The sequence below is a fragment of the Schistocerca americana genome, chromosome 10 (genome assembly GCF_021461395.2).
Source record: "Schistocerca americana isolate TAMUIC-IGC-003095 chromosome 10, iqSchAmer2.1, whole genome shotgun sequence".
In the NCBI taxonomy this organism is placed as follows: Eukaryota; Metazoa; Arthropoda; class Insecta; order Orthoptera; family Acrididae; genus Schistocerca; species Schistocerca americana.
The window spans coordinates 90,815,179-90,828,234 of NC_060128.1; the positions used below are offsets into that span (position 1 = coordinate 90,815,179).

Genomic DNA, 13,056 nt, shown 5'->3' on the forward strand with positions numbered 1-13,056 from the left:
CTGCGTAGGATCCTACGGTCTTGGCGTGCATCCGTGCGTCGCTGCGGTCCGGTCCCAGGTCGACGGGCACGTGCACCTTCCGCCGACCACTGGCGACAACATCGATGTACTGTGGAGACCTCACGCCCCACGTGTTGAGCAATTCGGCGGTACGTCCACCCGGCCTCCCGCATGCCCACTATACGCCCTCGCTCAAAGTCCGTCAACTGCACATACGGTTCACGTCCACGCTGTCGCGGCATGCTACCAGTGTTAAAGACTGCGATGGAGCTCCGTATGCCACGGCAAACTGGCTGACACTGACGGCGGCGGTGCACAAATGCTGCGCCAACACCGCGGTTTCTGGTGTGTCCGCTGTGCCGTGCGTGTGATCATTGCTTGTACAGCCCTCTCGCAGTGTCCGGAGCAAGTATGGTGGGTCTGACACACCGGTGTCAATGTGTTCTTTTTTCCATTTCCAGGAGTGTATATAGCATAACTTTGCGAGACTTTTTGAAAACAACGTTTTACCTTTCTGTATCTCGTATTTATTGACATACCCTGTACCATAAAGAAATATGTAGCGCATAACCAAGCAAATGTTTATTAGAACAGCGAGTAAAAATCTGAAGCAAATCCGTCAATAACTTTTCGATATTTTTAGTAACAACATTATACGACGACTTTTGCTTATATAGTGGTATAGATGATGCATGTTGTTGCTGCAGGAGCGCTTCTATGACGACCCCGACGACACAAAAGACGACAGCACCGCACCGTGGATAGTGCCTATCACGCTGGCGTGGCAGCAGGACATGTTCCAGAACACCGCGCCGAGCAGCTACCTGATCCAAGACACTCCACTGGAGCTGGACATCACGGCCTCGCCGGACCAGTGGGTGGTGATGAACGTCCAGCAGACAGGTACGGTATCAGCGAAAGCTGCTCAACAAGCTCTGGGCCTGTCGGAAGTCCCGAAAGTTCTTTCAGTGAGGCGATAAGGAGCTGGTGGCTGGAAAACCCAAAACGCTAACTCAGTCGCCAGATCTGAATTGCTCCAGTTAGTCGTTCACAATAGCATCTCTCATACATGAAATATGAATTTTGTTGCTTTTCTCCTTTCATTACTCATGGCGGCTATCACTGGTTTTACATTTACAACGATCGGTTTCGGTTGTGACTGCCAGCTATCTTCAGATCTGAAAATTAGAAGACCAAAGTAAGCAAAACATATTTCATTTCTTTAAAATTTTATATACAGGAAAACTTAACAATGTTTGCTGAAAGATCAACAACATATAGAGAATGCTAAAAGGAGTCAAACAATTCTGTTCAAATTTTCACACTAAAAGCAGTTTATGGAGGTACCGTAATTTTCCTGTTGCTCGCAATGACAAGTTGGAAGAAAATAAAACTATGTACACTACTGGCCATTAAAATTGCTACACCACGAAGATGACGTGCTACAGACGCGAAATTTAACCGACAGGAAGAAGATGCTGTGATATGGAAATGATTAGCTTTTCAGAGCATTCACACAAGGTTGGCGCCGGTGGCGACACCTACAACGTGCTGACATGACGAAAGTTTCCAACCGATTTCTCATACACAAACATCAGTTGACCGGCGTTGCCTGGTGAAACGTTGTTGTGATGCCTCGTGTAAGGAGGACAAATGCGTACCATCACGTTTCCGACTTTGATAAAGGTCGGATTGTAGCCTATCGCGATTGAGGTTTATCGTATCGCGACATTGCTGCTCGCGTCGGTCGAGATCCAATGACTGTTAGCAGAATATGGAATCGGTGGGTTCATGAGGGTAATACGGAACGCCGTGCTGGATCCCAACGGCCTCCTATCACTAGCAGTCGAGATGACAGGCATCTTATCCGCACGGCTGTAACGGATCGTGCAGCCACTTCTCGATCCCTGAGTCAACAGATGGGGACGTTTGCGAGACAACAACCATCTGCACGAACAGTTCGACGGTGTTTGCAGTAGTATGGACTATCAGCTCGGAGACCGTGGCTGTGGTTACCCTTGACGCTGCATAACAGACAGGAGCGCCTGCGATGTGGTAAACGACGAATGGCGAAACGTTATTTTTTCGGATGAATCCAGGTTCTGTTTACAGCATCATGATGGTCGCATCCGTGTTTGGCGACTTCGCGGTGAACGCACATTGGAAGCGTGTATTCGTCATCGCCATACTGGCGTATCACCCGGCGTGATGGTATGGGGTGCCACTGGTTACACGTCTCGGTCACCTCTTGTTCGCGTTGTCGACACTTTGTACAGTGGACGTTACATTTCAGATGTCTTAAGCCCGTGGCTCTATGCTTCATTCGATCCCTGCGAAACCCTACATTTCAGCAGGATAATGCACGACTGCATGTTGCAGGTCATGTACGGGCCTTTCTGGATACAGAAAATGTTCGACTGCTGCCCTGGCCAGCACATTCTCCAGATCTCTCACCAATTGAAAACGTCTGTTCAATGGTGGCCGAGCAACTGGCTCGTCACAATACGCCAGACACTACTCTTGATGAACTGTGGTATCGTGTTGAAGCTACATGGGCAGCTGTACCTTTACACTCCATCCACGCTCTGTTTGACTCAATGCCCACGCGTATCAAGGCCGTTATTACGGCCAGAGGTGGTTGTTCTGGGTACTGATTTCTTAGGATCTATGCACCCAAATCGCGTGAAAATGTAATCACATGTCAGTTCTAGTATAATATATTTGTCCAATGAATAGCCGTTTATCATCTGCATTTTTTCTTGGTGTAGCAATTTTAATGGCCAGTAGTGTATTTACAACGATCAGATTCAGTTGTGACTGCCAGCCGTCTTCAGATTTGCAAATGAGAAGGCCAAAGTAAGCGAAACAAAATATATTATTTCTTTAAAATTTTTTGTACGGATAACTTAACAATGTTTGTTGAAAATTCAACAACATATAGGGAATGCTGAAAGGAGTCAAACAATTCTGTTCTAATTTTCACACTAAAAGCAATTTTTACGGAGCTACCGTAACTTTTCTGTTGCTCGCAATGACAAGTTGGAAGAAAATAAAACTAAGTAATATGCATACACTGTTGTGCAAACCTTACGAATGAAAGTAACTTTCCCATGGTGTGTTACAGTCAAGTAAGACAGCTCATTGAAACTTGCACCGTACATAGAAAGAACTGATACAGTACGATACTGAAGCTAACTGAAACAAGTACGCAATGAGATGAACAATAACGACCCTTTGGCTCAAAGAGAATAATTACACTCAAGTCCCCACGATTCATGATGGTTCACTGGACATTACAAAAGGTGTGACATGGTTCTTAAGAGGGCGTGTGATCACCACAAACGGTAATGCATTCTCTGCAACTTGCCCCCATGGTGGCCAGAATGTTGGTAAGGATTTCTTGTTGTAGAGCGTTCCGTTCCTTCAACAGTGCAGCAGACAACTGTTTGATGGTCGTTGGTGCATATGGATGTGATAAAATATGTCTTGCCAGTGCAACTCACACGTTCTAAATAGGATGTTAGTCGTGGGAGCAGATAAGCCAGGCCATTCGCGGAATATCCTCTGTGCAAGATTATGCCTCTCCACACGATTATACTTGGACAACCAAAACTATAATGTTCGACAGTGCTCATGTGGTGAATACATAAAGCACCCAAGGACCCTGTCAATCATGGTCATTCTGGTGGTCCAGGTATCTTGGTGCGAAGAAGCATAAAGTTGCATGGGCATACTGACCTCCAAATCTTTGATCATAGTACACTCCACAGTACACTGTACTCCTTCCTTGTCAGGGGTGCATCTAGTCCTGGCCTAATTATTAAGGATGACAGTGCGTGACCGCATTGAACAGTGCAGGTGGGGGAAGTCTTGGAATGAAAGCATATTTGGCAAATGGGCTAGCATACCTGATCCCCTGACTTATATCCCACTGAACATGTGTGGCATGCATTGGGGATATATACTGCAGCACGTCCACATGCTCCAGTGACCACTCAGCAGTGGTCAACTTGGCTGGTGGAGGAATGAACACCCTACCAACATGGGAGCATGTGGACATCCATGGTGATGATGCACTCTATTAAGAACCATGTCCTGGCTTCTGTAATGTCAAGGAGACCAACATAAACCGTGGTGACTTCAGCGTAATTATTGTCTTTGAATAAAAGTGTCGTTTCTGTGGGTCTATCGCGTATTTCTTTCAGTCATATTGTGTACTATACTATAGCTATTCGTTCTATGTACCGTCCAAATTTCATTGCTATATGTTACTTCTCAGTGACACATGATGCGAAACTTACTTTCTTCCTTAATTTTTGACCAACAGTTTATACCGGAGGGTTATAATTAAACTATCCCCAATTAAATATATTATAACATGGAAGCTAATTAGCCAGCCGGAGTGGCCGAAGGTTCTAGGCGCTTCAGTCTGGAGCCGCGTGACAGCTACGGTCGCAGGTTCGAATCCTGCCTCGGGCATGGATGTGTGTGATGTCCTTGGGTTAGTTTGGTTTAAGCATTTCTCAGTTCTAGAGGACTCATGACCTCCAATGTTAAGTCCGATAGTGCTCAGAGCCATTTGAACAATATTTTTTGAAGCTAATTACTGCACAAGTACCAAACTCAGTAGCATTAATGTCCAGAGTATGGGCTGCATGATTTCCACGCATCACAGCGCCACCATCCAGTTCCGACTATGACCACCAGTTGCTGTGATCAGCGATCGTGACTCATAGTCTCACACACTTGAGCACTTATTGACGTGTCAACATGACCTTGTTTCGGTGTGCCACAGGGGAGTGTCGTAGGACCGTTGCTATTCACAATATACATAAATGACCTTGTGGATGACATCGGAAGTTCACTGAGGCTTTTTGCAGATGATGCTGTGGTGTATCGAGAGGTTGTAACAATGGAAAATTGTACTGAAATGCAGGAGCATCTGCAGCGAATTGACGCATGGTGCACGGAATGGCAATTGAATCTCAATGTAGACAAGTGTAATGTGCTGCGAATACACAGAAAGATAGATCCCTTATCATTTAGCTACAAAATAGCAGGTCAGCAACTGGAAGCAGTTAATTCCACAAATTATCTGGGAGTACGCATTAGGAGTGATTTGAAATGGAATGATCATATAAAGTTGATCGTCGGTAAAGCAGATGCCAGACTGAGATTCATTGGAAGAATCCTAAGGAAATGCAATCCGAAAATAAAGGAAGTAGGTTACAGTACGCTTGTTCGCCCACTGCTTGAATACTGCTCAGCAGTGTGGGATCCGTACCAGATAGGGTTGATAGAAGAGATAGAGAAGATCCGGCAGAGAGCAGCGTGCTTCATTACAGGATAATTTACTAACCGCGATAGCGTTACGGAGATGATAGATAAACTCCAGTGGAAGACTTTGCAGGAGAGAGGCTCAGTAGCTCGGTACGGGCTTTCGTTGAAGTTTCGAGAACGTACCTTCACCGAGGAGGCAAGCAGTATATTGCTACCTCCTACGTACATCCCGCGAAGAGACCATGAGGATAAAATCAGAGAGATTAGAGCTCATACAGAAGCATTCCGACAATCCTTCTTTCCACGAACAATACGAGACTGGAATAGAAGGGAGAAACGATAGAGGTACTCAGGGTACCCTCCGCCACACACCGTCAGGTGGCTTGCGGAGTATGGATGTAGATGTAGATACAAAAGGAGCAGAGCATTATTGGTGAAGCACTATTATCAAAACAACAGTAATGTCGCAGTTGCACTTCGAGAATATCGCCAGCTGAAAGAATTACAAAAGGATCCTCTTTCCCCACCTGTGCGGAACATGATGAAGATGTTTGAATCAGCTGGAGAACTGGGCGTCGCTCCAGGAAGAGGCCGACGACCTGTTGCACCACAGGTGGATGATGAAATCGCTGTTGCTACAGCACACAACTCTGTGCACAATTCCCGATCGTCAGGCAGTGTGTGTGTGTGTGCTGTGCCATGACAGTCGAACATCCCGTGGTTCACTGTACGGAAGGTGCTGCAAACCATTATCAAATGGTATCCATACAAGATCCATATCGTACTTCAGCTTGCACCACAAGATGCACGACATGTTGAATTCGATCTCCACATGGCAAGGGCTGGCCCTGGACCATCCTATGGACAGACAAAGCCCATTTTACTCTGATGGATGAGGTGGACGCACAGAATTGGCGAGTGGTAGGAAATCTTCATCTCCAGTCACTGTGCATGAAGTTTCATTGTATGGTGAACGTGTCACCATATGGTATGGCTTCATAGCTACATTCCTTATTGGCCCATTCTTTTTTGAACAGTTTGGCGCTCAAGGACCAATCACATGCAGTGTGACTGGCCAGCATTACTGTTACATGCTTCACCAGCATGTCATACGCACCCTACAGAGGAGAGATGCATTGAACGCAACAGTTTTCATGCAAGATCGGGCCCCACAACACATTGCTCGGGAAGTTCACCTGCTTCTCCGAAACACGTTTGGAAACGATAGAATTATCAGCCGATCGTTTCCAAATGCTCGGCCGGTGATCTCTCTCCCTGTGATTTCTGGTTGTGGTGCTACCTGAAGGACAGTGTTTACTAGGGGAATATTCACACTGTAGCGCATTGTATCAAGAGAGATAGCCATCATAGCTATGGACATGCTTTGTTCTGCCGTTTAGAGTGCAATCCTGAGATTTCAGAATCTTCTGGACTCTGATGGGCGCCATATTGAGCCCTTGTTTGTAGTAGTAATGGTACTGGTATGTAATGGTGTGTGTGTGAATTACTAAGGGACGAAATGCATGAGGTCATTGGTCCCTAGACTTACAAACTACTTAAACTACCTTACGCTATGGACAACACACACACACATGCCCAAGGGAGGACTCGAACCTCCAGCAGGATGGGCCGCACTATCTGTGGCTTGGTGCCTCAAACCGGGCGGCCACTCCGCGCAATGGGATGTATTATTATGATGTACCATGGCAGGGCATTAAAAGTGTTTCAAATGAACTGATTTTGCATTATTTCTCTTTCCCATGTCCTTGATATTAATGCTACCAAGTTTGGTACTCATACAGTAATTAGTTTCCTTGTTATAATGTGTTAAATAGGAAAAGTTTAATTATAACCACCCAGGATGTAGTGAGTCTTGTTTATCTGCACCTACGGAAATAACTTTTGTCTTGAAGCAAAATGAAAGTTGTATCAAGCACATCTTGTAACTTTACCTTCACAGATGCTGTGAACCGGACAGCAACAAGCCAAGATGGTCGCTCTTCTTCTTGGCCAATGGAGTATAGATCTGTATCTATCCACCAGCGGACATAAACAGTGACATTAGAAACACTGATACCCAGTTTCACTCCATTAGCTGGCCTTACCCCACTTTCTCCTATACATGTGATCTGGTACTCCATCCACAAACGTCATCATAAGATCTCGAACAAAAACGTTTGTCGACCACTGTTGAACGGCATTGATTCTGGCCATCCAAGCTTCAGTAGCCTGTAATCAAATACCACTCATTGGATCCTAACCAGTGGGACTAGCAATATTATATAACAATAGAATGCAGTTTCTACAGCCAAGATCCTTTTAATGTTTGCTAAATACAGGTTTCACGGCGTTACAGCTTTAATGGCCAGCAGTGTACAACTTGCTCAGTGTTCCAACTGATGGGCAGGTCACATCACTGGTCCCCCGGCTGTACGCAGGTTACTACCGGGTGCAGTACGACGAGCAGAACTGGCAGCTGCTGAAGTCCCAGCTGGAGTCCGACCCATCACAGATCCACCTACTGTCCAGAGCCCAGATCCTGGACGACGCACTGGCCCTGGCCTCGGCCAGCCACCTGGACTACGAGTTGGCGATGGACCTGACGCGCTACCTGGACCACGAGACCGACCCCCTGCCGTGGATGGCAGCCCTGCCCAACTTCGCTCTCCTCTACCAGAGGCTCGCCAATTCTGACCTCCAGCAGAACTTGCTGGTAAGTTAGCTGTTCTCTCTAGCACATAATACCACCATAGCAGCAGTTTCATCTACATCTAAGTCCATACCCTCCAAATCACTGTGAAATTAGTGGCAAAGGGTACTGTGACATTGCCATCAGAACCAACCTATGTGATCATTTTTATTGAAGGCTTGTGCATTGCAGCAAGTTAGCTTCAGCTGCATATTGGATGAGTGGTCAATGTTGGGGACTTGCTAATTAGCAGGCATTCCAACACCACATCTGCTGTAATGACAGGTAGCTGACATACGGAAGTACTGGGTGGTTACCATTAAAGTGCAGCTACTCACAGAGGTCCGGTGATGGCTGTAGTTGTAGTATGGCAGCGAAACTTTGTAGCTATCTATGCTAATGCATTAATGAGGAACAGACTTTTTCTGGAAAATCATTAGTTCCAATTTTGGCCACCATTTGCAAATCTGGCACTGTGAATGTAAGAATGACATATAGAACAGCTTTCCGGAGTGGGAACGAACTCCTGGTCCCTGGCACGAATCCGCCCAGTGGACTTGTGTCGAAGTCCAGTGAGCCGGCCAGTCTGTGGATGGTTTTTAGGCGGTTTTCGATCTGCCTCAGCGAATGCGGGCTGGTTCCCTTTATTCTGCCTCAGCTACGCTATGTCATCGACTACTGCGCAAACCAGTTCTCCACGTACGTGTACACCTCCATTAGTCTACCACGCAAACATAGAGGTTACACTCGTCTGATGTCAGACATTCCCTGGGGAGTCCACCGGGGGCTGAACTGCACAATCGCCCTGGGTTCGGTGTGGGGCCGTAAAGGGGTGAAGTGGACTGCGGTAGTCTTGGTGGGATTGTGGACTACTGCAGCTGCGGCGGGGACGGAGCCTCTCCGTCGTTTCTAGGTCCCCGGTTAACATACAGTACAATACAATACAATGACATATAGAAATGCTTCCATATTTAATTGATTAGAAATGGAACAATGGTAGAAAAGATCAAACAATTGAGAAAGGCATAATGCTGATTTTATGTTTAACTGGCATTTACGCATTTGTTTAACATGAGTGTCGGAGACATAAACGAGATGCTGCATCCATAAAACAATGTTGCTTGCAGCCATTCAGGAACCGAATGTGTCCCTGGTAAATGTCTTCTTTTAGATATACCCTGAGCCAAATCCCACATGGATTCAGGTCATGTGATCTTGTAGGTCATGCTTCTGGGAGGCCCCTGGAGCTAAAACGTTCATGGAAGATTGTATTAAGCAGATCTTTGACTGGGCGAGCGATATGAAGTGTGCCCCTGTCTTGCATGAAAACAGTGGTTTCCACACATTTGCACTCTCCCAAAGCAGGAATCACGTGCTGTACAAGGGGGACTCAATCACGTGAAGAAGTCACGGTGCGCTTTACATGCCCTCTGGGTGTATTCTCTTGAAAGAAGAACGGATCAAGAATAAGGGTGCTTCTGAATCACACCACACAGTCACAAATGGCAAGTGCAGTGGCTCTTTGTGCAGAGCACACAGATTAACAGTACCCCAGATTCGGCAGTGCTATGCATTCACTGCACCCTGTAGTGTACAATGTGCCTTGTCACTCCGCAGCGTATTACCAAGCCACATATCATCACCTTCGATCTCTGCCAGAAACCAGAGAGCTAATTCAGAACATGAGGTTTCAGTTGCTGCACTGTCTGGATCTTCTACAGGTCCTGGTGTACTGTTCAGCATTGGATGAAGGATTCTAGTAACACTGCATGAGCCCTAGCTCAACCCAGGCCACATGCTGTGTGGTCAGCTACAACAACACACAACCTCATCAATAACGTCCACTGGAACACGACGCCTTCCTCTTCCAGGTGCCACATCAAGCTCGTCCATTTGGAATCCGAATATACTTCCCTGTGTCATGCCTAATGTTACTTCCACACTCTATCTGAGATAGCATGCTATGTTCACCCGATGAATAAATCCTCATTCCAGTCACAAACTTGATTTGACACACATCATACTGCACTTTTCTTAATATGTTGATGTCACAGTGAGTCAAATGATTTCCGAAAACAAAAAGTATTGAATCCACCTGACTGACATGATCCATTGCTTTCAGGATGTCATGTGAGAAAAGAGAAGTGCCGGCCGCGGTGGTCTAGCGGTTCTAGGCGCTCAGTCCGGAACCGCGCGACTGCTACGGTCGCAGGTTCGAATCCTGCCTCCGACATGGATGTGTGTGATGTCCTTAGGTTAGTTAGGTTTAAGTAGTTCTAAGTTCTAGGGGACTGATGACTACAGCTGTTAAGTCCCATAGTGCTCAGATCCATTTGAACCAAAACAGAAGTTGCGTTTGGAATGATTAATGTTTCTGCAGTCCGTGTTGGTTGGCATGAAGGAGATCATTCTTTTGAAGATAGCTAATAACGTTCAAGTTAAAATGCTTTTTGTTTCAGCAATAGGTGTATATCAATGAAATTGGACAATGCTTTTACGGATAACTATGTCCACCCTTTCTGTAGATGGGTGTGACTTGTACTATTTTTCCAACTTCTCTCCACGTTTCTTATTTGTGCTGTCTACGGTATTTTGCACTTAATGATGGGTTTTCAGAGTAATTCTTCTTGGTAGGTGCAACCTATCAATACCAGACAGCATGTCTGAGCTCATGAGAAAATGTTGTGGCTGTGCACAGCAGCCCCTTTCCTCAAAGTGTGCGTGGGTTGAGTCTTGTGTGTATCTGTTAATATGTGTGTGCGTGTGTGTGTGTGTGTTCTGTGGTGTCATGTTTGTAGAGTATGCTGAAGAGAGAGGGGAGATTGGAAAACCTGGCTTCCCTCTCTTTCTGTGGTCTCAGTCATCTACTCTGTCTTTCCTGAGGAAGGAAAGAATAGTTTTGTGTTATATACACTACGAGATCAAAAGTATCACAATGGTCCCATGCAATGTAGGGTTGACCACCACATATCATGAGAGGCGGACCCACGAGAAGAAAAGGAGGCGGGGAGTAAAGTGTTGTCTGCAGAGAAGCTGTAACAGCAACGTGGCTGGGTCGCTAGGGCTCAGTGTCATCGAATCTAGACTACACATTGGATGTCACTTCAAAAGAAAGGCCACGAAGCTGGGATCATAGATTTATTTCAAACTTTGTAGGTCATTACAACAACAAAATGTACAAGTAGTAAGGTGCATTACTCTGGAAATTCCAAGAACATCGCAAGAGATGTTTCACGCATCTATTATGTGGCTTATGTATCCGTCCATAGGTGTCAGACATCAGAGCTCATGGTGATCAGATGGCGTCATCACAAGACCTCAGCATGTTCGGTCAGAGGGCAGGCTGGTCTCAGTAATAAAGTAACTGAGTGAAATATTCAACGATCAACTAGAACAGGGGTCATATGACGTCCACCCCGACCAACTGCAAAAACAAAAGAGGGGTAGAGGCGCTAAACTACCAGACTATGGGTCCGTGTTCAATTCGTGGTCGTTCTCCTCATTATTAAAAAGAAAAAAAGAAGAGAGACAGTGAGAGAGATATGAGGCGACGGTTCGACTCCTGCTCAGACTTAATTATTAATCTGTTTTTCATCACTGGTCATGTCATTTAATTTATATGACATTGGAGAGTGTGGTGTAACGACGTATTTAGGTTTGCGTTTGATATATGACCATGTGCAGACTTCGTCACCCACGTCAGTTACACTCACTTCAAAAATGATTTATATTCTTTTTAAATTGTCATAGAATGGTTCTTGAACGAAACTGTAAAACATCAGTTGAGTCGGGTGCAGAGAATTACATCACTTGGGCCAATTGGTTTTCGTAACTTTTTCGAATTTAAATTTCGTTTGTTTCTCCCCAGAAAATTATATCGACACACGTTATCTTGATCTAATCGATATCAGAATCACACATTAAATAAACTTTTTAGATTCAAAGTTTCGGCCAACGCTGTCTGAATCAATAATCTTGTCAAATATATTATTAATCTGTTCACATAACTCTTCATAAATAAATCTTCAAGACACGTGTTTAAACTTTAGTAGCATACACTATTTTATTAGCTTCCTACACATACAGATGTGAACTTGAGCGTTGACAGACAGTGACTAACTTTTCAATAAGGTTAAGATCATTATTGTTGTACAAAAAGAGTATAAAAATTCATTTTTAATTTTTAGAAACACGACGCAACAACTCGGTTCCAGGATCTTCTGTTGCTCCTTGGCTGTCGACCCGCGACGTATAGCGGCCAGCAATTTCCTCTCTGGTCGCGGCAACGAAGATGCTGTCCCCGTTCGTTGCGCCGACCTCTCCGTACATGAAACACATAAAAAAATACAAACTTTTAGATAATTCACATTTATTACAAATAATAAGAAAACACATAAACAAAAAAAAACTAAATTAAACTTATAGTCACCTGCAAACTGGGCTGACTTGGTGGATGGGTGACGTTTAATTTCGTCCCACTACATACCCCACCCACAAGCTCAGTTTGTCAGGTTTTAACCGGAATTAAAACTGTTCAATATACAATATTTAACTGTTAATACATTTTCCTCACATTTTACGTAACCTAGAGTCCTTGCTATTAGATAGATTTAATCCTTTTAATACGATATCGTTGTGATTATTTGTCATTTACTCTTAATTGTGCTATTATGGTAGTTCGTAACCGAATATAGGGAGATTGCTCCTCTTCAGTTAATAGTTGCTAATAAATACTAATTTAGTACGTTCTTTAACGTTGTACATTAGGACAGAGCGTTCAAACGGTGATAGATTAGTTTCAGTTTCATTTATTTACTAGAGTTATTCTTCTCAAGAATGTATATCACTAATAAGTTTCTCACAATAACCAATAGTACTATTTACTTTACGTCACTCTCTTCCCTAATGCCTTATTTATGCCTGAGGTCAAGAAGAAATCAAGCAAACTTTCTTTAGAATCTCGGCACGGCTTTCTTTACCTTCGGACACCTTGTTGGGTAATGGCCATTTATTTAGGAGAAACAAGCGAGAGAGCCCCGTTTGGTGTGTTCTATATTAACACTATTGCAAACCTCTATTAAAGGCAC

The 13,056-nt window shown here is 44.7% G+C and overlaps 1 protein-coding gene across 1 annotated transcript in view; it reads left to right on the forward strand.

The window, feature by feature from the left end:
* The window catches only part of LOC124552627 (aminopeptidase N-like), a 230,330-nt gene that overhangs the window by 158,121 nt on the left and 59,153 nt on the right, over window positions 1-13,056 (forward strand). Inside the window, exons 11-12 of the mRNA XM_047126952.1 lie at window positions 708-903; window positions 7,719-7,993. Coding sequence (XP_046982908.1) covers window positions 708-903; window positions 7,719-7,993 — 471 coding nt within the window. The remainder of the gene's footprint in view (window positions 1-707; window positions 904-7,718; window positions 7,994-13,056) is intronic.